General features: G+C 40.9%; 2 protein-coding genes across 2 annotated transcripts; one reads left to right on the forward strand and one right to left on the reverse strand.

The window, feature by feature from the left end:
- The first annotated feature begins 4,411 nt into the window (after nucleotides 1–4,411).
- LOC125885816 (zinc-binding protein A33-like) lies at nucleotides 4,412–11,451 on the forward strand. The gene is made up of 7 exons (XM_049571610.1): nucleotides 4,412–4,682; nucleotides 7,644–7,739; nucleotides 7,867–8,103; nucleotides 8,197–8,219; nucleotides 8,306–8,424; nucleotides 8,512–8,726; nucleotides 10,084–11,451. Exons 1-7 carry the CDS (start codon nucleotides 4,458–4,460, stop codon nucleotides 10,774–10,776), a joined length of 1,608 nt encoding a protein of 535 aa, XP_049427567.1. The 5' UTR covers nucleotides 4,412–4,457; the 3' UTR covers nucleotides 10,777–11,451.
- Nucleotides 11,452–11,785: 334 nt separating this feature from the next.
- On the reverse strand, nucleotides 11,786–19,502 carry LOC125885458 (long-chain fatty acid transport protein 1-like). The gene is made up of 14 exons (XM_049571003.1): nucleotides 18,979–19,502; nucleotides 18,332–18,509; nucleotides 18,052–18,190; nucleotides 17,658–17,913; nucleotides 17,405–17,572; nucleotides 16,732–16,801; nucleotides 15,668–15,759; nucleotides 14,887–14,996; nucleotides 14,595–14,804; nucleotides 14,381–14,507; nucleotides 14,094–14,231; nucleotides 12,910–13,074; nucleotides 12,617–12,763; nucleotides 11,786–12,533 (listed from the first exon to the last, which is right to left on the reverse strand). The coding sequence occupies exons 2-14, from the start codon at nucleotides 18,499–18,501 to the stop codon at nucleotides 12,376–12,378; spliced, it is 1,950 nt and encodes a 649-aa protein (XP_049426960.1). The 5' UTR covers nucleotides 18,502–18,509; nucleotides 18,979–19,502; the 3' UTR covers nucleotides 11,786–12,375.
- Between the last annotated feature and the right edge of the window lie 5,697 nt (nucleotides 19,503–25,199).

Raw genomic sequence — 25,199 nt, forward strand, 5'->3', positions numbered from 1 at the left:
GGCAGACATCTCTATGGCCAATATCTCCAGCACTCAGCAACTCACACCAAGACAATCTAGACTGATAAATAGCACTACAGGTAAGAGGTAAAATATGTATTTTTGATTTTGGGGTGAACTGTCCCTTTAAAAAAGCTTCCTATTTTAGCCTGTCATCTCTAAAAATGTGCTGAGGTAAATATTTTTGATGTTCTTACAGGATGCTGAACAAAAGGCCGGCGTTCAGTGAACTCCATGTGTTTGTTTCTCATGTTGGTCAGTAGATTTGAGCTGAGGTGATGTTGATATAGAGGAGCTCACGTCTCCATAATGTCAGCAGTGTGCTTTGCTCATTCACACAGGAAAAACTAGATGTCAGCATTGTATTACCAGCAAGCAGTGTAAAGTTTGAGTTAAACACAAAAGGAAAATCCTGAATGCATAAGTGGAGAAATTATGACTCCAAACAGTCGCCAGATCTCTGCCACACTGAACCCCTTGGGGCAGCACACAAACCAACAACATTTTCTTAACATCTCAACATCGGATAGTGACTGGGAAGCATATATAAGATTAGATAAACATTTGGATACACACATAGTCTTGAAAGCAGCATGAGACATCATTTTTTTAGCCCCATTTCGACAGGCTTACCTGAGACGTACCTGCACTCTTTGGAGTTTAGGTGACAGGTAAGCTTCCCTACCATTCTCTTTCATCTGTCTCTTTCCTCTTCTTTCATACTGTCCTGTCACCCTTATACCGGTTGTAACTGTTTGTCCTCACCCTTTAGATGACTCTTTCTCCACCCGCCTTCTTCACTCGCATGTCATATCATTGTGGTGGACTTGACAGCCAATACATGACTGACAAGAATAGACAATCAGAAGACAAGACAAACATGGCGAAACAACATCTAACCCCATCAACCCCATCTCTCATTGTAGTTATTGTGCAGCAATGTTAGATAATGGAATCAGCATGAGGGACTGTATCAGACAGGACTTTTCTCGGAATTTAAATGATGAATACAGTCACAAGTAAACTGACACTGACTGAAGAGAAATGAAGGGATGGCGAAAAAGGAGACAGTACTTCACCCTCTCAACACTCGGGACTCAGGCCACAAAATCCATTTTCTCGACATGATGTGACTAATGTTAAGTGGCGCAACCCACAATCAGCTGTTGTAATTGATCAACCTGATGACAGAGCTGTGCAGTCGACAGGGGAAATCGTGTGCCGCAGCAAGAGAACCACTTTTAAGAGCAATACAGTGAAGCTTTTAACTTCACCACTGTCATCACCTTCACCGTCTCGAAAACTCTTCATGTCACAGGAGAGAGAGGTAACAGTCGGCTTTCGGGATTATCGGAGCCGAGGAGGAGGACAGCAGAGAAAGAGAGGAGACAGCAGACAGAAAGAAACATGGAGCAGAGAGCTCTGCGAAATCATTACAGAAAATACATGCAGCACACGTGCAGAGACAGCTACCGTACTGTGATGTGTTTCATCTTGTCTCAGCCAGTGTGTGAAAGCCTGCTGCTCAGGTGTGTGGCCAATTCTATCACAGAAATCGGGTCTGATGATGGAGGTTTGCACAAACCATGCATGTATAGTAGCACCCGTATAAACAGTGTAGGTGTGGGTATGTGTATAAATTGTAACCTTCATGAGGCAGTGACAGAGGCCATGTTCACAGGCATCAGTTCACAGACATGTTGGCTTCTGCCTGTTATCTCTTTAAAGGTCCAGTGTGGATTTAGGTGCGTCTATTTGCAGAAATGGAATATAATATCTATAGCTATGTTTTCAGTAGTGTATAATGACCTGAAATTAAGAACTCAACGCATTATTTTTACCTTAGAATGTGCCGCTGGTATCTACAGACATGGGAGGGGCCTCTTCCATGGAGTCTGCCATGTTGGTCTACAGTAGCCTAGAATGAACAAATCAAACACTGGCTATAGAGAGGGCCATTTCTTCCACATGCTTGGCAAGATTCAGTTCTGCAACCTCACAGCTAAATACCACTAAAGCGGCCTTCACATGATAAGAACAATGTGCTTCGCTCACCGCCAGGTGCGGCGCAGAGGTCAGAGGTAAACTCGGTCAAAGTTCAAATAATTTCAACTCTGAGCGCAGTGCTCGGGCGGAAAATCCAAGAGGTACGCAACACCAAGGGTAGCGGTGGCGCTTTGTCAGGCGTTGCCGCCCTCTCCATAAACAAACAGTGGGACAGCCAGCGCAAAGCGGTTTTACAGCTGATCATGTGTAGAGGCCTTTTATCTTACACTGTACCTCAACTAGAGTGGTGCAGGAATGAGTCCTAAAATCTGAAAATGAGTTAGCACTCCTGGTTTTGTCGTCTTGAAATCAATGGATTTTTGGTTAGATGCCTGAAATAAGGTCTGTGGTTAACACAAGCTTAACAGACTCTCACATTATGGTCTAGGACATAAAATATGTCAGTACTGATGTATTCAAGAATTTTGAAGCTTTTACGTGTCTTTAAAAAGATGGCTGCTAACAAGTGAGCGCCATCATGCCGAACATGACTTAACAGCCTTTTTGTAGTGGCAACCGTGAGGTCATGCGACTGTGGTGTAGTTTGTCTGTAGCCTAACGTTAGCGTTTTACTTCCAGTGATTCCATTTACACTTCAAAAATAATAAAAGTGGTGTTCATTTGTGAAGACTATTTTACAGGTTATTTCACTGAACAACACATGTAAGTGTCAGAAAGTTTGTTGCCACAGATCTTATTTTCTGCATGAATCCATAAAGGAACCAGGATGAAGCTAACTTTCATTTAGGTCTATAAGAAAATGTCATCCCTGCAGCTCTCCAACAGATTTTTTTTTAAATTTATTTTATTTTCATTTAACCTTTATTTAACCAGAAAAATTTCCTTTTCAAGAGTGTCCTGGCCAAGACAGGCAGCAGCCTAAGTTACAGACAGACAACATAGAACAAAAATACAGAATTACAAATGTAAAGCTGTAAAGCAAAATAAAGCACAAAATAAGATTACTACAAAGAAAAACCAAAAAGTATGTTGATAAAATGAAACTTAAAAATGCAAAAAATGGTAACAACTCATGATAACAAAGACCAGCTAAGACACAACGTGACACTGCCATATAGAATACTGTGTACAAAAATCCTGCAACAGTGCTTTGAAATGGCCGAGAGGAACCACTGAGTGCAACTTTAAGTCCTTCTGCAGATAAATGCTAGCTTGCCAAACTCTGTACGTACACTAGGTACAGACAATAAAAACATGTTTTGTAATTGGAGACCATAGCCATTTTCAATTTCTAAAATTATTTCTTTGTTGCTCTGTTTCTTTGGTTTTAAATCATGAAGATCTACGATGCGATGGAGCTGTCTGCTAACAGTAAAAGTACAGTTTCAACATTCTGCAGGAGAAGGGCAATGTGTAAAACTCCTGAAATCCTTTGTACAGAACATAAATGTGGAATTTTTTTTCTTAATAAAATCAAAAATAGTTTTGAATTCTTGGTAAAGAATTGTAAGCAATACTACTTTTATCATTAATGAACAATTCTGCTAATCATACGGTTTGGAAGATTATTCATTGAAATCATTCAATGCTCTAAAACTAAACTACATTTCAAAAAAGTAATTACCCCATACTTCTCTTGAGCGCTAGCTAATTCACAGCTCAAAATGTGCTGAGAGGACTGTTAAAGAGTTGGCAAGACATGGACACATACTTATGGTCATGTCTGTCTTATCGTGTATCACGTTGCAAATTGAGAATAAACAGATTACATGTCTATCATTTCACTTCAGAGCATACCACATGATTCAATGAAATATGATCCGCCTGTCAGGGCTGATCTGGTCTCCATGTTCTCCACCAGCTCAAATTGTTAAAGGCCAGTGAAACTAAATCCATTTAACATAGCTCAGGCCTGGCATGCAGTACATAAAGTACCACTGTATGGCTCCAAAAATATACAATAATCTAATACTACATGTGGAAGTGTAAAAAAAAAAGCACCTAGTTGCAGCTTGTTTTTGCTTGCAAGGTACAGTGTGTCGTTTAGTGGAGGAGCGTACCTCTGTGGGGAGATGGATAGTAGAAAGAGTTAAAGTAACAAGCAAAGGCACAGGAATAAGCTGGGCCTTGGGATGTGAGAGTATACCATAAATCACAGGATCATGAAAGTCACACTTCAGAGTGATGTATGGCTGCATCTGGTGTAAGCTCATTGGCAAAGATTCAAGTTTAAGACGTAGAGTGTAAACAGATCTACTGTAAGTAACTTCAGTGCTGCACATAGATGGAACATGAATCAAGGCTCCTTCATGGCAGCTTGACATAGAACACTGATCTCATCTCGTTATATGTCCCGCCGTGTTCCCACTTTTCATCTGTTTCATCTCGCTGCTTCAGTCTGACCACGAACCAAGCTGGCTTCAGCTCTAGAGACCACCAGCAGTCCATCCATGAGCTGCCAATCCTTCCTCCCCGTCTCCCTTCACCAAGCAGAAGCGGAGGGCCTTGCCTTGACGCCCTGGTCTGTTGACTCTTCAGAGCGGTGCGAGGAACATGACGAGAGCCTGTCTGTGTTCTGTTTGGATGACCTGGAGCCTTTATGTCAACTATGTGCAGCTTTGAGCCACGCAGGACACAGAGTGTACCTCCTGACCGAGGCTGCGACTGACTGCAAGGTAGGAATCAGGTATCAGGCTCCTCAGCTGAGACATATTCACTGCACTGAAAACATCAATTCTACAACTGATGGAGTTATGTGAGCCCTTTAAAAGAAGTGTCACTCTAAATCTGGGTCATCAAATGGCTGCTACTCTTTCTTTGGCTCACCAGACACAAAAGGCAGCATTGTAAAAAGCAGACAAATAGTCATTACTGTGTTTCTATTTTTACAAAGTAAAACACTGGCTCCTTTCTGGCTTGTGTCCCCTGAAAACAAAGCAACTTCTTCATGTGACCCACTGCATGTTTATTTGTCCGTGACTTGTGAGCAGTTCAACCAAATGTTTTCTCAACAGCCCTTGACCTTTATCTTTGTGTTATTCAGATAATAAAATATGCCCATGTTGTTCATCCTACGATGTTATTCTCTAAAGAAATCTGATATAATTGAATAAATGTTTCTCTGTTGGCTTGTTTCTGTTTCTACCTTTGTTATGTAACTTAAAAATAGCAACATCTGACATCTGTTGCCTCTTTTTTGGTGACAGGAATTAAAATGAGTCATCTCTAATATTTGTTGTGTTGTAGTTTCAGAATATGAAGACAGTTGGAGAACAATTACAAAACAGGATGTAGGCTCTACGGGATGTTTCTTTTCTCCTGGCAACTATCATATTTTTCCAAAAAGGATGTGCAGATTATTAGGCATTCTCAAATGACTTTCGAATTAGTGCATATAGCTGCCATAAATGGAAAAAAAAATCTCCCCGAGTGAGTCAGCCCCAGGATCCCCCTTGGTTTGGGCTGAGGCCCAAACATTTACAATGTCTGGCTCCACCCCTGATGTAAGTGTGTTTCGAGGCCTCAACGAATGAAACAATGATGAATTATTAGAGCGGAGTCTAAAAAAAAATGACTATATTTCTGTGACGCTGAATATATCTTTATTCTCTCCTATCACATTAATCATCTCCTAAGGTTTATCTTGCGACTGCTTTGAGAGAGCCGCTGAAGTGAAAGGCCTGAAATAGGCCCCCTTAATCCTCCACCGAAAGCAATAAAGCATCATGCTGAAGGGTTGGATACAGAGCAACTGGCAGGAATTCACTGTTTTCCTAAAGGACGCTTCAGCAGGGTAGATGATTGCCAACGAGAGCGCTCGTATGCTGGTTTTCTAGTTAGAGCCACCCCACTGCCACAGAGCCAAACAAAACATCAGCACAAAGATGTCAAATAACAGCAGAGCTCCCAACAGCTCTGGCTCGTCCAAGATTTGGACCCTGTCTTTCGCAAAGAGCGAGGGTGCCCTCTCATGACTGTTTCGATACTTTTTCATTAACATGCTTCCTGCGACCACAGCAAGTGGATATTTCGACAAGGAGCCAGTCAGGCATTTTTTCATCTCCTGTAAATATTTATTTTCTTGCCCAAACAGATGCCGTCTGTTAATCCAAGATTAGTTTACACAGGCAGAATTCAGAGTGAGTTTAAAAGAGGCACCGAGCTGAAAACTAAGCTGGTAATTACTGTTGCTATCATCGTGTCACAAATGCATGTTTAGAGCTCATCAGACATGCAATTTGACCTGCATACACACACCCACACACCAAAATGCTAAGAATAACCTGAAGGATTACATTAAATTCCTGTGAAGTCAGTGTTGTATTTTAAGTATTACTGATTTATTACAAACAACATTTTAATATGTTAGCTGGTTGGAATCTTAATTACTAATTATGTTGTTGTGTAGTTTGATGAGTAAAACTTAAAAGTGAGCATCAAAATCTAAAATACTTATTTTTCTTCCTACCTCTAGTGCTATTTATCAAATTTGATTTTTTTTTTTTTTTTTTTTTTTTTTGTGAGCTGCCGGTGTTGGAGAGATCAGGTCTAGAGATGTCCGTCTTCTTTCAAATAAAATTGAACTAAATGGCGCTCGGCTTAGGGCTGATGGCTAATGTAAACCACTATATCCTCCTGAGACAGTGCGTCCTCATATGAGGACATCACATTCTGGGTTTGCTGCATCTTATGTTTCATTCTGCTTATCTTTGACCTGTTGTTCTCATTCATGGACACTTTTGTGCCATCTAGTGGTAGCAGGGGAAATACCTGTTCATATATATATATATACCATCAACCTGCCAGGGACTGCAGATTAAAATTAGCCTGTATGGCTAAATCTGGCACATTTACATGACTTAAGTGATCATGTTAATTAATGTGCACTGTCTCTTCTTAAATAAAATTAAAATAAACATAAACATAAACATAAACCTCCATGTAAAACAAGATGGCAGCCACCTCTGCCAAGTCAGTCTGCAGCCAGTCCTGACACAAATGGAACAAGGTTCAAAACCTGATCAGGTGTTGTGGTCAAAACTTGTTTGTTTAGGCTTATTAATGTTTGTGATTTGATATGTCATACTCATGTGACCAATTTCAACAGTAACAAAAGGACATTTCTTGCTTGGAGTATGGAGCAAAGAAAATTGATGCAGAGTTTCTAAATGATAAATCCCAGACTTTTAGATTTGTTTCATTATTTGTAATTTAGTTTTTTTTTTTCACAACAACATTCAGACATTGAAATAAACATTATACATGAAACATTTATTAAACATTTATACTTTATTACACATTGTCACTATTAAAAATAAATCCAACGTCCTCATATGAGGACGTAATTTTTTTCTGAAAACTACTTTCTGTTCAAAGACAATGTTCAGTTTTTATACTCATCAGGTCGGACTGATCCCAAACAGCATGGACAGAAGCTAAGGTCTCAGAAGGATCTATAATTTTGTGTATAAAATATTAATCTGCAAAATAATTCATAAATGTAGCAGTCAAATATCTTATTATAGTAAACAAAAAGTAGTTGCACTTAAGTGCACTTTGTCTTTGACTACCCTGTGATAGTGACAACAGATATGGATGGAGCATTGTTTAAAAGTCATTCTCCTTTTGGACCCTAGGCAGAGCTCAGAACATCACTAAATGGACTGAAGAGGAAGAAGACTGACTTTGAGAAAGTCGCTCAGACCTGTGAACATGCATTCAGACATAATGAGGTAGAACTGTGACTAAAAACGGAAACAATCAAAGTTCAGATGCATTGTTAACTGTCATGATTGGGTCACTACTTCAGGATGTCCTCTTCTTTCCTTACACTTTTCTTGCTTTTTCTGTTCTTCCCAGGCTGAGGCCAAACTCGCAGAGGAGCTCATGAAAAATGAATTTGAGAGTCTTCACCAGTTTTTGAGAGATGAGGAAGCAGCCAAGCTACTTGCTCTCAGGGAAGAACGAGACGAGAAGAGGAGAAATGCAGAAGAACAGGTAGACAGTATAATTCAGGTGATACAATCTCTGGAAGAGAAGATCCAACTGGTGGAAGAAGAGCTTGATGCAGAAGGAGACGGGGTTGGATTTTTAGAGGTAACATCAATCAAATGTTACATAATTAGTCAATGAATGAGAGCAGGTGTTTGTATTTCAAACAGTAATCATACAAACTCTGCTTTTTTACAGCACTACGAAGACGTGATGAATAGGTATGGGACTTTTTCACACATACAAGTACATACACATGCAAATGCACCTGTTTAACTGTCTGCATGTTCATGTTTATTCACTGCAGTACATGGATAGATGGCATGGAGCCTCTTGAGGTTTACAAACCTCTAATAGATGTGGCCAAACACGTGGGTAACCTAAAGTATGCCGAGTGGGAGAAGATGAAACACATCGCCCCATACAGTCAGTCTCTTCCTATGCATACACTTTCTGATTACTTCCTGTCCATTTTCGCCATCAGTACCCTCTGAGCCCCTTTGTGTCTTCCAGCTCCAGTGACCCTGGACCCCAGGACAGCTGGTCAGTCCCTGAGGGTGTCTTCTGGGTTAAACAGTGTCCATATCAGCCCTGGACCCTCACAGGGGCTGGAACAAAGTCTGGATGTTAATGTCCCTGTCCCAGCTAACCCTGAACGTTTCCACCCTTGTTCCTGCATCCTGGCGAGAGAGGGCTTTGACTCAGGAGTGCACTGTTGGGATACTGAGGTATTACATACTGTCTGTACTAGAGCCTGAGCAGTATTATAACTGGTAAATACTGGCTTTAGAACACTGGCTAGAATTGTTGTGTTTTACCTTAGAACGTTTATATCTACACACAGAGCAGGTCAGGGTCGCGACATTCACATTTTTGTGTCAGACATTGTACTTACCCTATACGCTTGGCACATGGGAGAAGTTTCAGGTCTGCAACCTCAGACTAGATGCCACTAAATCCTACACACTGGACCTTTTGGAACTTTGGACCTAAAATAAGGCAGCTTCTTGTACAGCAGCTCTATGCTTCAAATTATGACACTCTATGTGGCCATAGTAGTTATGACGGGAGCAGAGGAGGAAGTCAGGTGACATAGTATAAAGAGTGACATAGTCTGTGTACTGAGGAGGCCAGGTGGATAAAAATGGGTCAAATATACATAGGACTTTCACTCAGATGACTTCATGTACTTAATTTACGTCACATACATAATGTACTTAACACACTTCACGCACGTAACATGCCTACTTATTTTAACCCAACCATGATCTTTTCCTAAACCTAACTGGAAGTTTATTTTGAAAAGACACAATATCATCCTGAGATGCCTTTGTTTGGTATGATTTTTTATTATCTCCCAGCTATTTGGGATCAGTAGGGCCTGATAAGGATAAAATGATGATAATTAAGTTCCAATGTCTTCAAACAAGTACTTCCTCATTAACAGTGTTTTAGCTTGTTACTGTTGCTAAAACTGGTCAAATTTGTTGCCACATCAAACTACAAACATTATTAATCATAAATAAACAAGTTCAATCATAAAATGTGATCAGGGTTTGGACCTTGTTTACTTTTGTGTCGGAATCAAGACCAACTAAGTAGAGATGGCTGCCATCTTGATTTTACATGGATTAGTGTATTTTGCTCTTACTACCACTAGATGGCACAGACAAGTGTCCACAAAGAGGACAACAGGTCTCAGTTAAGTAGAATGAAGTATAAGGTCCAGTAAATGTGATGTCCTCATATGTGATGTAGGGTCTCAGGAGGATATGCATGTAAAGAGCATAAACTGACACTTATGAAACTGCCGCTAAGAGGGTGTGTAGAGGGTCATAGTTTGAAGCGTAGGACCACTGACCAAGCCACAGTGTTTGATGAGTAAAGAGTAAGAATGTGTTTGTCACTGATATGAAAAATGTGTGAAATGTCCTGCCATATATTGATTTTATTTGCTTGTAATTATTGCAAATGGTGTCAGCCTCAATTCCTTGGGCTCTAGTATACACATGCCTTGAGACACGTTTCTGAGTCCTTCCTGTCGTCCACCCCGTTTGCCTAATCTTTCTGTATTGATTTCAACAGGTTGGCGACACCAGCAATTGGACAGTTGGTATGGCTGCTCAGTCAGTGTCCAGAAAAGCAGAGTTTGAGGCCTGTCCAGAGGCAGGACTCTGGTGTATCAGCCTGCAAGAAGGAGAGTACCGAGCTCTGACCTCTCCTGCTCAGACCCTATACTCAGACCACCTCAGCAGGGTCCGTGTGAAGCTGGACTGGGATGAAGGGACGCTGGAATTCATAAACCCTGACAGAGACACACATCTTTTCATGTTTAGACATCGCTTTACTGAGAAGGTGTACCCTTACTTTCAGAGTATGTCGTCGAGTGGGGGCTTTGCTTTGTTGGCACAAAGAGTGAAGGTCAACGTGGGGTCAGATTATGTCCCTGTGGAGGACACTGCTTTCACTGAGGAGCATCAGGTAATGAAAGGTGAATCTTGTACTGAGGGAAACAATAACACCACATCTGCCAACAGCAACAGAAAGATGTCAGAGAGCGGACATCTGATGGAAGACAAAAACTTGCCAATTTGTTCTCTGAGACAGGAGAAGAAAACCAAACCTCAGAGACGCACCTTGAAGGAGCAGCTCATTAAAACAAAACCCGCTGGAAATGAAAAGATAAAAGACGACAAACCTGTTATTCATCAGACCAGCAACCCCAGGTTCCTCATGAGGTACGAGGTTTCACTGAGCAGAGCTCGTCATCAAAAATGAATCTGACAGTCACAAACAAATCCAGATGAATCATGCTGATCATATGGTTTATCGTTTGTATGTTAAATAACAAGATCTTGCAGCCATAATGAATTATAATGGCATCTTTTACTTCCATACAAGTGTTATTCTTAGTGTGTTGTGATGCTAGCAGCATGGCTTTAGGGATGGTACGATCAGTCGATCCACCACTTTGGACCACATGGAAAATCTCAACAACTATTGGATGGATGTTTTATAGACATTCTATGGAAACTAATGACGTCGGTGATCCACTGAATTCTCATCTAGTGGACATTTGTGGTTTTAAATGAAATGTCTCAACATCTATTGGATGGTTTGCCATGAAATTTAAAACAGACATTCATGTTCCTGTCAGGATGAATTTTAATGAATTTCATGATCCCATGACGTTTCATTTGGCAGAATTGTGTTGTCAAAATTTAATTTGCCCAGTACTTTGGTTTATGACAAATACCTTCAAAATGTATGATGTTGTTTCCATCATAGCTTTACTTTGTAGTTGTTGCTATTAGCAAATATTAGCATACTAACATGCTAAATGAAGATGGTGCACATGCTAAATATTATAACTGCTAAACATCAACATGTTAGCATTGTCATTGCGAGCTTGTTAGTATGCTGACGTGAGCATTCGGTGCAAAGCATGGCACAGCCGCTACCATAGATGTAGACTCTTAAGTTTTTGTTTTAAATACATTTCAGAATTTGATTGGATTTGTTTTAAGGAGTGTTATGAAAATGTATATTTGCTGTGTGCTCACCAGTATTTAATTCCTCTGAAACTGTTTACATTAAATTGAAAGCTGAGTTTTAGACCTATTTGTCTGGGGGTGTTTTTTGTTTGTTTGTTTTGTTTTTTCTTAAATTGATGTTAAATTTCAGATGCCATTAACTGTTATATGCTTATATTTTTTATTGACATCATTTTTTAATTGTATATAAAATGACACAGATATCATGAAAAGTAATACACCACAATTCGTATATAAGGTACGTAACCATGAGCCAGTACTTATGTATATATGAGAGCTGCGATCACATGACCAATGCGCTGACAGGAGTAAAGAAGGAAGTAGTATAAAGACAGGAAGTCCGCAGAAGGATTCAAGCTGGGGTGGTGGAAGGGTCAAACAACACAGGACTTTCCCTCAGGAGAGAACTTTTAAGGCTGTCACCATGTTCCTTTTTTTTTAAAATCTTACCAAAGTTACGTTACTTTCCTAAATCTAACCCGTGTAACTTTACATAAAGTGCATTGTTTGTGGAGCACTAATATATTAGATATACAAACCATCATATGAGCATTTTGTAAGATATAATAATTGTTGTATGAGGACATGTTGCCAAGTGTAAGATACTGTACAGTGTGAGAAAAAATACAATAAATCTGGTTAAAAAAATAGATGAGTTTTATTGCAAAAAAACAGCAACACTACGGTATTTCCACATCAGTATGTAGAGATGTATTTGCCCTCTAGAGAAACATCCCTGTGGTTTTTTTCTCTCTCTCTTTCCCCTTTGAAATATACACACTATCCTCTTCAAAAGTCTGTATCTTCTCAGCCTCCTCCTGTCTCATAGGCGCACTTTCCCCTCCATGATGGCATTATATAGTTCATCAGTAACTGCCTCGTAACGCCCAGCACGACTGTTCAGAAAATAAATCTCGTCATCTGAGTCTTGTGGCTGGTATCCTTCCCTCTGCAGCCGTGTCTTCTGGATTTTGAAGGTACCTGAGGACAGAAGGGAAAACTGAAATTCATTTGCGACTTTTTGAATGTGTGCGTGTTCGCATGACCTTGCATGACTGTCTCACCTGTAGTGTCAACAGATGGCATGAGTCGCAGAAACATGGGGCGTGCGTAGGAAGGCAGAGCTTTCTGTACAGCGATCAAGAATGCCTCGAGGTCAAACTGGCCTTCTGTGTGAGCTATTGCAGCCATACCGGCCTTCCCCTCCACACCTGCACACAGACAGACAGACAGACAGACAGGTGAGGTAATGAACAGGAGACTGTATGATGTAACAGCCACATTAAGCCTTTAATCGTTTGTCTTTAATTAACGTGGCTTTGTTAGTTTTTCCCCGTCCTGACTGTCTCATCTCTACCTGGTACAGAAACTCCGTAGACAGCTACAACAGTGTGTCCCAGCAGGCGGCTGAGGACTCCCTCCACCTCTGTTGTGGAGACATTCTCCCCTCGCCAACGAAACGTGTCGCCACTGCGGTCCCTGAAATACATGTAGCCATATTCATCCATCACCAGAATGTCACCTGGGACACAGACAGGGAGAGAAACAAATAGATACATAAATAATAACAATAATCATCATCATCATCCCCAGAGGCGATCACAGAGAGAAAGAGGCAGAAGCAGAAGTCTGTAGTGATGATGACTCACCACTACAGTTTTGACTTTAATATGATATGATGATGATTCACTGCTTCACTGTGTTGTTTGTAAATGTGGCAATTATGGACTTGATTAAAGATTTCTTACGATGACTCTTGAGACGTAATGTCTCCTATCATGGGCAGATTGAAAGACAACATCGGAGGAGCACACACTGACTTTATAGCTGTAAAGCCTCTTTTTGTTTTTGATTTGCATCTTTTTGTAGTTGTTCTGTGTTATTTTGTAATTGTTTTGATCTTTTTTGCGGGTATTATTCGTGTGTGATTGTTTTGCCCTTTCTTGTAGTCATTTTGCATCTCTCTGTGGTCATTTTGTGTGTCTCTGTGGTAGGTTTTGCCCCTTTCCGTAGTCCTTGTGGGTCTCTTAGTGTGTCTTTGCAGCTTTCTGGATGTTTTTGTGTTTCTTTGTGGTGATTTTGAGTGTCCTTCTGGTCCCTACATGTCTCTCTAAATAACATTTTGCAGGTTTAGGCCAGAGAAGCCCCTGACATTTTAAGCCCCTGGGCCTTGTTCAGGAATCCATCCGTCCACATTGTGTGTCCATAAGTTTTTGTATGTGTTGCTGTCTTCTATGTTTCTGTTGTATGTTTGTGGGGTTTCAGGTTCATTCGTGTCTATTAATCATCTTTTTTTTTTCACTCATAAAGAGCTGGAACATATCCCAGCATGCACCGAGTGGAAGACAGGAAACACAATGGACAGGTTCCCATTGTGTCATCACAGACAGTGATTCACTGATGTTCACATTTTAATTTAAAGTCTTCGATCCAGCTGTGTTATACAGCATGTGTTCAGACAGTGGGCGGGAGCGTGTATGAGCACAGACAGTTGATCATCATTATTCTGACTGTATTCTAAAGAGACACAATGAAACACACCTGAGACATAAGCAGAATCCCCCATCTTGAAGACATTTTGAGCAATTTTACGACTGGTGGAATCCCTGTCAGCGTAGCCGTCAAATCTCCTGAGTGGATCAGAGTGGTTGATGCGTCCCACTAGCATGCCTGGCTCACCTGCAGAGACAGAGAGAGAGGAGGGAGAAGAGAGAAGAGGACATTTTGGTACATTTGTAACACTCTTATTCTGTTATGGCTTTGTGTGTGTGTGTGTGTGTGTGTGTGTGTGTGTGTGTGGGTGTGTGTGTGTGGGTGTGTGTTCTCACCAGGCAGACAGGGTATACAGAGTCCCTGTGAATCCCTGAGCAGCTCTCCGTTCTCCTCCTGCACCTTGACCAGTCTGATGGGGTAAAAGCTGGGCAGGATGCGACTGTTGAAGCCACATGCCCCCACCTGGGCATATAAGACAAGTACATGAGACAGAACGCACTCTGTAGAATCCTTCACTCTACCTCGAAGTCATTAAAAAACAACACACACCTTTCCGTCGATGTTGAGCAAGCTGCAGTTGCACTCTGTGGCGCCATAAAATTCCCCGACGTGTCGGATTCTGAACCTCTGGACAAACTCTTCCCACACAGAAGGACGGAGGCCGTTACCAAGGGCAAGACGCACCCGGTGCTGTGCCTCAGATGAACGGACCGGCTGGGCCAACAGATAACGACAAATCTCACCTATGTATTGAATTACCTGGACAAATAAAGAGATCAGTCAGTTTTGGTTTGAGAGAAGTCCTCATTGGTAGCTGAATTTAGTGGCAGGGTGTACTCACAGTGCAGTTGTATTTGACACAGTCATCCCAGAAGCGGCTGGCTGAGAACTTCTTTCTGACTACAACAGTCAAACCAAAGAGTAGACACTGGCCTAAACCCATGATGGTACCTGTACAACATTCACATGATCACATGCATGCAGCGATTATACACATACAAAGACAGACATAATGATAACAGTCAACCTATTCTCTGTCCCCCACAGCTTAACAGATTCTGCTAAGTTATTTTCAGTATGCTACTTAGACATAACAATTGGTCTAAGTCAATAGAGGCAAAATACACCAGAATAAGACATCCGTAAATTAGATAGATTACATCATAAACTAAGGGCATACAGATACGGTCCAAGAACTTGGAAACCAGCCACTAGCCTGGTTCACTCAGAAGGGAATACTTAAAAATTTATTGGAGGATCCTGGCACACAGATACACAAGTACAACAAAGATTACAATTTAATGGTGATGGGTGTGGTGATGTTTTCAGTAATAGTGTTACATCTTCTGAACTGTGGCTGTAAAGTTATTAAGTATGATTATGATCATTATAGTAGCATCATGGTATAATTGGTACGGTATTATAGTTTGAAACATGTCATGTGGGATGAGGGTGGAGTTATGACACTGTTTCGTCTTGTACAGTCTTTTTTTAAATTGAGCTTTTAAAATAGACACAGTGATACAATGTGGGGAGTGAGCTGAATATACAACAATATGACAGCAGTACAGACAGGAAAAAATAGATTACAGCTGGAAGAGACCAAATTGAGTTAGGCCTACCTGCAGAATGATACAGGGGAAGGCAGTTGTAGATGATGTCATCATGACGCAAGCCAAAGGAGTGGAAACCAAAGGCAGCGATGCGATAATACCTGACAAGAGAGATGGAATAAAGTGACTGGCATCCATCATCACCAGACTTCAGCTCATCAAACACACAAACCAGAGATCCTTATGGTCCTCTTTTTAATTGAAACGCTTGTGGTGATTCAACTGCCAACAGTTTAAAGGTTTTTAATGATCCTTCATGGGTAAATTTTAGTGTAACTGTCCCAACACACGAGGCCGACTGCCAGCTGTTGGTCCAAGTCTGGGCATCAGTCTGCATATGTCTTTCTAGTTTTCACATTGTGTCCTGCACCGTGGGGACACGTAAGCCATTGTCTGTGGTTTTTCGGCCAATTCAGCATTTTGAATTGCCGTTGGAGACGCTAAGTCCATTAGTAAGGAAATCCCTCTGATTGGCAGTTCAGCACAGTGCACGAGAAGAGAAACAGAAGTGAGGAAAGTAAACGAACAGCTAAAGTCGAGAGGGCGTGAGATGGAAACAGACGCCATTAGCCATTGATCTCTGTAGCAGAAACTGCCCATAATTGTGTTACTGTTCGCTAGCACATGGTAAATATCATTTGTGCTTTCAACTTCGGGTTGTGTTGTTAAAGTGCTAACTGGCTGACTGTCTTCCTGTTTCCTTATTGAATGACGAATACAGACTTCCACCACCTGCTGGTATGGAGGGTTATTGTCTCTAACATAGGCACAGAACACAGGTGCTAGCTGGCCACTGGTTGTAGTCTTTGCAGTGTGTTCAAGTGCAACATTTTGGCCAAGGCACAGAGAATGTGTTTTTTGATGTCAGTATTGTGACAAAGAGTTACTAACTTGACAGTGACAAATGAGATACATGGTTGTAAAAACAGTCAGATGTGTGTGGGCAGATCATCAGAGTTGATGCAATTAGGCAGAGTTGTAGCTACTGCAAGTGTCCCTTATCTAGATCTTTTTTATTTTAATTCCCTCCATAAACTTGACATCAGTTCAGATAAGATCACAGATAAACTCACCGACTGTGCACCACCACAGCTGCCTTCGGCATTCCTGTTGTACCAGAAGTGTAGATGTAGAAAAGTCTGTCTGCGAGGAGAGATGAAATGACAGGAAAACAAAAGTGAGTTGTTAGGGGCTGGGGAATGTTCAGTGCAACCTTTTTTGTTTTTTGTTCATTTGCCAGTGTTTTTCACATGTGTGGTATGCACCCTGCTCCCCCATCATTCCTTAACATATTTCTGTCTCTCCTCTTGTATCCTCTGTATGTTTGACAGGCTGTGCAAGCAAAGACTTGAAAAGTATGAACTTAGGAATGTCATGTGATAACAGGGTGATAAACAATACAGATAAGCAAATCAATAAGAGAAAAGTAAGTTTACGAATATATCACCCACTAACTCAAAAGTGACAGAGAGACATTTAAATATATTGTACAAACTATCTGTCTACATGCACTTCATTGTTGCATGACATCCAGTATTTCTGACGTGAGCTGATGATTTGTTTGACAGTCGTGTGTGTGTGTATTTAAGAAAACCAGAGCGAGTGAAATCAGGTAGTAAGCAGTTCCCTCTGGCAGGCACAGACTTGCTAAGGAAACAAAGGTGTTGCAATCAAAAAATTTGTAACATAGGACATAATATGGCAACATCTGTTGGCCCCATGCACAAACACTCAGTAGAGCCTCACCATTGAAATCCTTCCTGAGTGTGTAGCGTGGCGGGTGTTTGGGCGAACGGTCCAACAGGGCGTTCAGGCTCTGAACCTGGAGGTTGGGAAGCTCCTCTTCGTCGCCCTGCTCTCCACTGCTGAACAAAACCATGTGGGGCTGCAGAGAGCCACTCACCTCTGACACCGCTGGGAGACAATGAAACATCACCTTTAAGTCTAAAAATCTTGGATCTACAGCTTCGTAACTGTTATTGATACAACATGCTCCTACCTTTTCTCATCTCTGTCCCGAAAACCACTGCCCGAGCACCAGATACGCCGACACAGTGCAGCAGCGAGTGCTGTCGAAGGTTGTGGTTGATGAGTGCCGCCTCCACGCCGACCATAGCCAGACCCAACCAGAGAGCCACCACTAAAGGCTGGCTTTCCATGTACAAGGCCACCACATCACCCTCAGCCCATCCCTGTGCCAGCGCCCAGTGAGCCACGGCATGGCACCGCTCCTGCAGCTCCCTGAAACTCCAAACCTGGCACAAAATGAAAATGGAAATGCAGTAATTTTTGACAACAATACGTCTGACAATGGGCTCTGTGATTCTGTTTGATATCCATATCAGTGTCACAGCTGAAGTTGCATTCATTTGTAATCTAAGAGGAGTCCTCACCTCTCCAGTAGCCTCGTAGATCAACGCAGGTTTGTCTGGATGCAGTCTCACCGTCTGGGCAAACAGGGCAGGGATGGTGCTTCTATTTCGCAAATTACGGTACATGGAAAACCTCACTCGCAAGATGACAAACAGACACCTTTTAGGTAGAGAGGAGCAGAAAAAGGAGTAATGAAAGAAAGTGAGAAATAGGACTAGAGTAGGCAGCTTGGAAAATAAATAAATAAATATCAGATATGACAAACACACACACTCATGCACATTCACACAAACTCCTTACATTAGGTCTCTTTTGATGGTGCATAGAGCGACATGTATGAACTTCCAGGAGCCCCTCCACACCACGCAGAACCCCAGCCCTGCCAACAAACTGCAGAGCCAGGGGAGGGAGAGCAGTCTGACGGCCCCAAACACACCCAGGCACATGGTAACACCACTCATCAGATGCATAGTAATACCTGAGGGCATACAAATGGTGACTTCATGGATAACAACAATCAGCATGCTGGGAAGCCCATTTCCACCAGTGTGATGGAAAAGAAAGATCCAGAAGTCATTATAATGGAAACATTTCTTGAAATAATGGCTTAATATCTCAAATTAATGAAAAATATACTAAAATATTGTTGTTGTTGTTGTTGTTGTTGTTGTTTGAGAATGTTTCTAATTATTTTGAAACACTAAATCAACATTTTGAGACAATTTCTAATCATTTTGAGACACTAAATCATTATCTTGACAAAGTTTCTAAGCATTTTGAAATACTGAATCATCTTTTGATAAAGTCTCTAATCATTTCGAGACACTAAATTATCATTTTTAGAAAGATTCTCATTATAATGCCTAACAGGATATTTTTTCATCACACTGGTGTAAATAGGCTTCTATATTAAACACAAAATCATTGTTAGGTGAAAGGAAGCTTACCTGTCCGAGAATTTCAATCCTGTTCCACGAAGAAATAAAGAAAGGAGCTGACAGCAGCCAGGCGCTCCGCCGCAAGTCCAGAGGTGTAGGCTATAGGCTAAGTAAACTTGAGTTTTCGGTGGAGCCACAGCAGCGCAGAGGAGTTGTCATAAGTCAGATGTGTAACATGTAGTGAGCAGCAGCACGTACTGGAGCAGAGAGCAGCGCAGGTTATAACTTATAAACACTTGCGTCACTGCAGCGCTGCTCCCTGCGGAGTGATTCAGCACCCTCGGGTGTAAACATGTCACGTAGAGTCAGATTTTTCAATTACACATGTGTGATTTAACGTGGAAAATGAACTGATCGTTTCATGAGTAAGATTCCTGACACGTATCGTAAATGGCATGTGTTGCATTTATTGAAGTACAATGGAAAATAGAGGTAGTCTAAAAAAACTGCATCAAATCAAAAAGTTTTATCAGCAAAGTGTGCCAAAGGTCAAAGCCAACTGACAGTTATATTATTGGATAATGACAGTGGCAGAATTTTAGAGCAGTTAGCAAACTGTTAGCAGTTCAGATCTGTAAAGTAACTGTTACACCAAATTCTGTGACCAATCCGCAGGGGTAGGCAACCTAAGGATACTGAACCACATCTCTCCAGTGGCTCCCCATGGCTTTAAACAACGAATAACATGGAAATGAAAATATTTTAATTTTTATTTATTATTGCTGAAGGCCAAAGGAAATTTTTTACATTCTTTAACTGTAAAAATGTGCAGTCTATACAAGCCTCATCTCACTCTCAAGTCGTGGAAATCCGGCACTTGGACGTGGAACTTGTGGTGTCAGAACCCAACGCAGAAAGGTGTCCTTTAATGTCGTTGTGATATGGGGCTGGTTGCCTTTATAGTTTAATGGCACATGGCCGTGTCAGGGGGAAACATGAAAGTTAAGGTAGGGATAATCTAAGTTGGGCGGGTGGGAGGGGTGGTTTATGGGTCCAACAAACCATGGGTGCAGATCTGATGACAAGTTTGGGGGGGACACAGTCAGTTGTGATTTTTTTTTAATTGCACGCGTGCAAATCATGCCCACAGAGCGCTTGAGATTGCCAGCATATTTCACGAGGCTCATCACCATCACCAAGTCATTCAAAAAGCACTACAAAGAGAATCATATGCTTACCTTTACTGTTTATTTCTGTTAAACAGCCAGTAGTACATGGAACCAGCCATCACCCTCCTTTTCACTGCTTCACTGTTAGTTAATGCTACTTCTAGTTTCAGGGTCTCAGGCATGTTATGTCCACTCACGTTCTCATCTCTTGCCTCTCACGGATTCCCGTTTCTCCTCATCATCCTCCCTTTCTCCCAGTATATAGGACTACTGTACATTTGTTCAGTTTCAATCATTTAAGCTATTTAGAACTGGGGGGGACAATTTGTGTTTTTCAGAATTTGGGGGGGACATGTCCCCCCCGTCCCCCCCGGGATCTGCACCCATGCAACAAACCATGAATTTCACCCGAGAGAGCAATGTTCACGTCCCTTAAGATTCTAAAGCCAAATCCTGTTCTTTTCTCCTAAACCTAGCCACATGTTTTTGTTGCCTACTGTGTATTAGTTGTTGAAGGGGGAAAAAATCATCCATTTGTGTTGTTGTACTGACTAGTGTGTTTATTTTGAAAGAGACTGTATGTAAATGTTAAATTTCCTGTGAAAACAGTGTATTTTGAAAGAAGACAATGCATGTAACAGGCAGAACTTGATACGTTTGACACTTGACAAGTTTTTAACATTTTGTCAACTACCTCTATGGCCTGGCACCTTTTCCTCTAAATATTGCTGAGGTCATCTCTAAATGAACCTCAGTAGCAGTGACTAGTCTTGAACCTTCCTTGCGAGGCTAACTATGGACTCCAAATCCAAAAAATGTGAAAGTCTCAGAGGGAAACAGAGACACTAACAATGACAGATTAATTTGCTTTCACCACCAACTCACATCAAATGCTCATAAATAGCACTGCTGACCAACCATCTTGTGCTAGAACATATTAATGAATGCTCATTTAGACCTGTTAGTGGTGTTGATAGGCTGTTTTAGACAGTGTTACCTTCAAAATAAGACTCAAAAAATCCTTTTATCCACTTAAATCCATGTACTTATTCAGTCATGAATTCAGTAAATCATCAGTGTAACTAAGCTTTTATGCTGTGCTTCCCCTGCACTTTTGCTGCCTGTTTCCTTGGTGCCATAATGTCTACACCGGACATGTGTGTGCTTGTGTTTGTTTGTGTAACAATTATGGCTTATTCTGGACTATTGTGGCTGACATGGACTCACTACATCATCTTAAATGTTTTCTAAGTGATGCTAAAAATGCTAAAAATATCTGTAATATTATAAGATGGCACACAATCGCATAACTCATGATTTTATGGCACCTGGAAGCCATGCTGGTTTGATTTAAAAAAAATGTAGTGTGAAAATATTTTGATTATAAATCAAACAGTTAATAAAATGCAACATCAATCATAGAATCATTTTTGTTGTCATACCCTTATTATTTCGGCTGCAGTACTCCGATTACCAAAAAAGAGAAAGCAACATGGCGCATGGCTCCTCTTCCAAGTTCTGAGACTCTTTGCTCTGCCCATACAATTTGTCTCAGACTAATGATTGTTTCATGTAAGGCACATAGTGACAATCAATAACATCTCGGTGACTGGCTGCTAATATCAAAGAGCCCAGGATGTAAAATCTTATTTGTCCTATTTAACCTGATGTCCCACATTACATTACATTTTATCATCAGAGAGTTTGATGCTACAGCCTGACTCTTACTGTAGCTAATGTTAGCAAACTGAAGAGAGAATTTCTTCTATGTAATGGACAATATTGAGTTCCTTTGCTAACTTTATTTGTGCTACACTTTGCATTGCAAATGCTATTCAAACAAACATTTTGTAATGTCTTTTTAAGTAGCCTATGCCACAGTTAATTATACCCTGTACTGTAACTTTCCACCACAGAAGTATCGAATGGATGGTAATTTGCGTGATCTTCCTGGCAATGAGTTCTTAAGAACAGCCTTTGGTTGTTTATTACCTTGATGCATGCGGGCGAGCAATTTCACAACTTACAAACATACTGACAAATTTTAGGCTTATATTCTTAAGGTAGTGTGACTCATGGTGACCAATTTAATCTGCCTACTGGAGGAAAATCTATCTATCAATATATCTATTGTGTGTGTGTGTGTGTGTGTGTGTGTGTGTGTGTGTGTGTGTGTGTATCTGTCTACCTATCTGTCAATCTGTCTATCTATCATCTATCTATCTACCTACCTACCTGTCTGTCTGTCCATCTATCTACCAACCGACCAATCTATCTATCTATCTATCTATCTACCTGTCTGTCTGTCTGTCTGTCTCGACCAACCCCCGGACTGATCCAAACCAATATCTGTCTGTCTGTCTGTCTGTCTGTCTAACTATCTACTTACATACATACCTACCTACCTACCTACCTACCTACCTTTCTGTCTGTCTGTCTGTCTCGACCAACCCCTGGACCGATCCAAACCAATATCTGTCTGTCTGTCTGTCTGTCTGTCTAACTATCTACTTACATACATACCTACCTACCTACCTACCTACCTTTCTGTCTGTCTGTCTGTCTCGACCAACACCCGGACCGATCCAAACCAATATCTGTCTGTCTGTCTGTCTAACTATCTACTTACATACACACCTACCTATCTGTCTATGTTTCTGTTTATCTACCTGTCTGTCGTTATATAAATGATAACACCTGTGCATTATTCACCCTGGGTTTTACACCATCACAAACCCTGCCCTCAGCTCTAGTTGATGACCTTGTAAGCAGTTTTAGTTCCAGTGTTATGACTGTTATTGATTCTATTGCCCCAATTAAGACCAAAGTTATGTCAGGCAGGAAAAGGGCACCCTGGAGAAATGCCACACTAGTTAAAGAATACAAAAGAGTATGTAGACTAGCTGAACGCAGGTGGCGAAATAACAAACTCCAGGTATATTACGACATTTGCAAAGAGAGTCTTCACAACTATAACCAGGAACTGAAGAATGCAAGGCAATCATATTTTTCAGAGATTATCAATAGAAACAATAATAATGCCCGCACACTTTTTTCTGTAGTGGACAGACTGACCAACCCCACAGCATCACTCCCTCCTGAACTACTGTCTAACAAGTCATGAAATGACTTTGCAGCCTTCTTCACAAACAAAATATTACAGATAAGACAGGCAGTGTGCAGCTCCAGCTCAGGAATGATAACACTTGTGCCTTCCTGTCCTCTGGTTAATCTAGGACATTTTAGCCTCCTAGATTACACAACTCAAACAGAAACAGTGTCAAAATTAAAGCCCACAACATGCTGCCTTGATATTCTGCCTTCAAACTTTTTTAAAACCATTTTTAACTGCATAGCTCCAGATGTACTGCAGATAATAAATACTTCTCTTAAAGCAGGCCAGTTTCCCCAGGCCTTGAAAACTGCAGTAATAAAACCTCTCCTAAAAAAATCAAATCTGGACGCCACAACAATTAGTAACTATAGGCCAATATCAAATCTGCCATTTTTGGGGAAAATCACTGAAAGGGTTGTCTTTCAGCAAATCCATACTTTTATGATGCAAAACAATCTTTTTAACACATTTCAGTCTGGATTTGGGACACATCACAGCACTGAGACTGTAGTTATCAAAATCTTAAATGATATTCATCAGAATAATGATGCATGCAAATCCTCTGTCCTGGTATTACTAGATCTCAGTGCTGCATTTGATACAGTTGATCATAATATACTACTTAGCAGATTGGAAAAGTGGGTGGGACTTACCTGCACTGTGCTACAATGGTTCAAATCTTACTTACAAGATAGGGACTTTTTTGTGTCAATTGGTAACCATGAATCTGAGCGAACTACGATCACATGTGGGGTTCCTCAAGGGTCCATTCTCGGACCACTTCTATTCAACATCTATATGCTACCCCTAGCCCAGATTATGGAACATCACAACATCTCCTATCATACGTATGCCGACGACACACAACTCTATATCTCAGTGTCATCACACAACTACAGTCCCTTACTCTCATTGAGTAACTGTATTCATCAAATCAGTGACTGGATGTGCCAGAATTTTCTCCAGCTAAATCCAGAAAAGACAGAGGTATTAATTTTTGGCCCTAGAAATGAAAGGGCAAAGATCAGCGCCCACCTTGGCTCTATGTCATTGACAGCTACAAATCAAGCCAGAGATCTTGGTGTTATTATTAACTCAGACTTGAACTTCAACAGCCATTTAAAGTTTATTACTAAATCTGCCTATTACCACCTGAAAAATATAGCTAGAATTAAGGGGATTCTGTCTAAACAAGACATGGAAAAACTTATTCATGCATTCATTTTTAGTAGGTTGTATTATTGCAATGGCTTATTTACAGGCTTTAACAAAAAAATCAATCAGACAGCTGCAGCTGATTCAGATCGCTGCTGCCAGAGTCCTTACAAACACCAGGAAAAGGACCATATTACACCGGTCATTAAATCGCTACACTGGCTTCCTGTGAGTCAAGGAATAGATTTTAAAATCTTACTGCTGGTCTACAAAGCCCTAAATGGTCACGGACCACAATACATGCTTGATCTACTGGTTCTCTACGAAGCATCCAGACCCCTTAGGTCATCTGGGTTTGTTGTGTGTTCCAAGAACAAGATCCAAGCAAGGTGAGGCAGCATTCAGTTATTACGCTCCTCACCTGTGGAACAAACTTCCTGTAGATCTGAGGTCTGCTCAAACTGTCAGCTCCTTTAAATCAGGGCTAAAAACACTCTTGTTTACTGAAGCGTACTCTTAGATTAAATACTTACCTGCTGTATTCTACTGCCCGTACTTTTTAACTACACACTGCTGATTTATGCCTTTTATTATTCTACTTCTTTTCTTATCCTGACTGTTCAATGTATTGAGCCTGTTTTTATTTTATGTTACTGTATTTTATTATTATCACTATCATTCTCAGTTTCTATTTCCCTTTTTAATTGACTGTTTTTATTGTTTTAAATTGTGTCTTGTTGCTTTTAATGTCTCTGTAAAGCACTTTGAATTACCTTGTGTTGAATTGTGCTATACAAATAAACTTGCCTTGCCTGTCTGGAATAATGCTGACAAACCACACACTTAACAGA

This window comes from Epinephelus fuscoguttatus, linkage group LG3, assembly GCF_011397635.1.
Source record: "Epinephelus fuscoguttatus linkage group LG3, E.fuscoguttatus.final_Chr_v1".
In the NCBI taxonomy this organism is placed as follows: Eukaryota; Metazoa; Chordata; class Actinopteri; order Perciformes; family Serranidae; genus Epinephelus; species Epinephelus fuscoguttatus.

What these genes read in the sequence shown, in the direction of transcription:
- LOC125885816 (XM_049571610.1), top strand. Translation starts at nt 4,458, where the DNA reads ATGAGCTGCCAATCCTTCCTCCCCGTCTCCCTTCACCAAGCAGAAGCG. An exon ending in ATGCATTCAGACATAATGAG is followed by an intron (nt 7,740 to 7,866) that starts GTAGAACTGTGA and finishes TGTTCTTCCCAG; the next exon opens with GCTGAGGCCAAACTCGCAGA. An exon ending in GAAACACATCGCCCCATACA is followed by an intron (nt 8,425 to 8,511) that starts GTCAGTCTCTTC and finishes TGTGTCTTCCAG; the next exon opens with CTCCAGTGACCCTGGACCCC.
- LOC125885458 (XM_049571003.1), bottom strand. Translation starts at nt 18,501, where the DNA reads ATGCATCTGATGAGTGGTGTTACCATGTGCCTGGGTGTGTTTGGGGCC. An exon ending in TCCCCTGTATCATTCTGCAG is followed by an intron (nt 14,997 to 15,667) that starts GTAGGCCTAACT and finishes AATGTTGTACAG; the next exon opens with GTACCATCATGGGTTTAGGC. An exon ending in TGCTCAACATCGACGGAAAG is followed by an intron (nt 14,508 to 14,594) that starts GTGTGTGTTGTT and finishes TTATATGCCCAG; the next exon opens with GTGGGGGCATGTGGCTTCAA.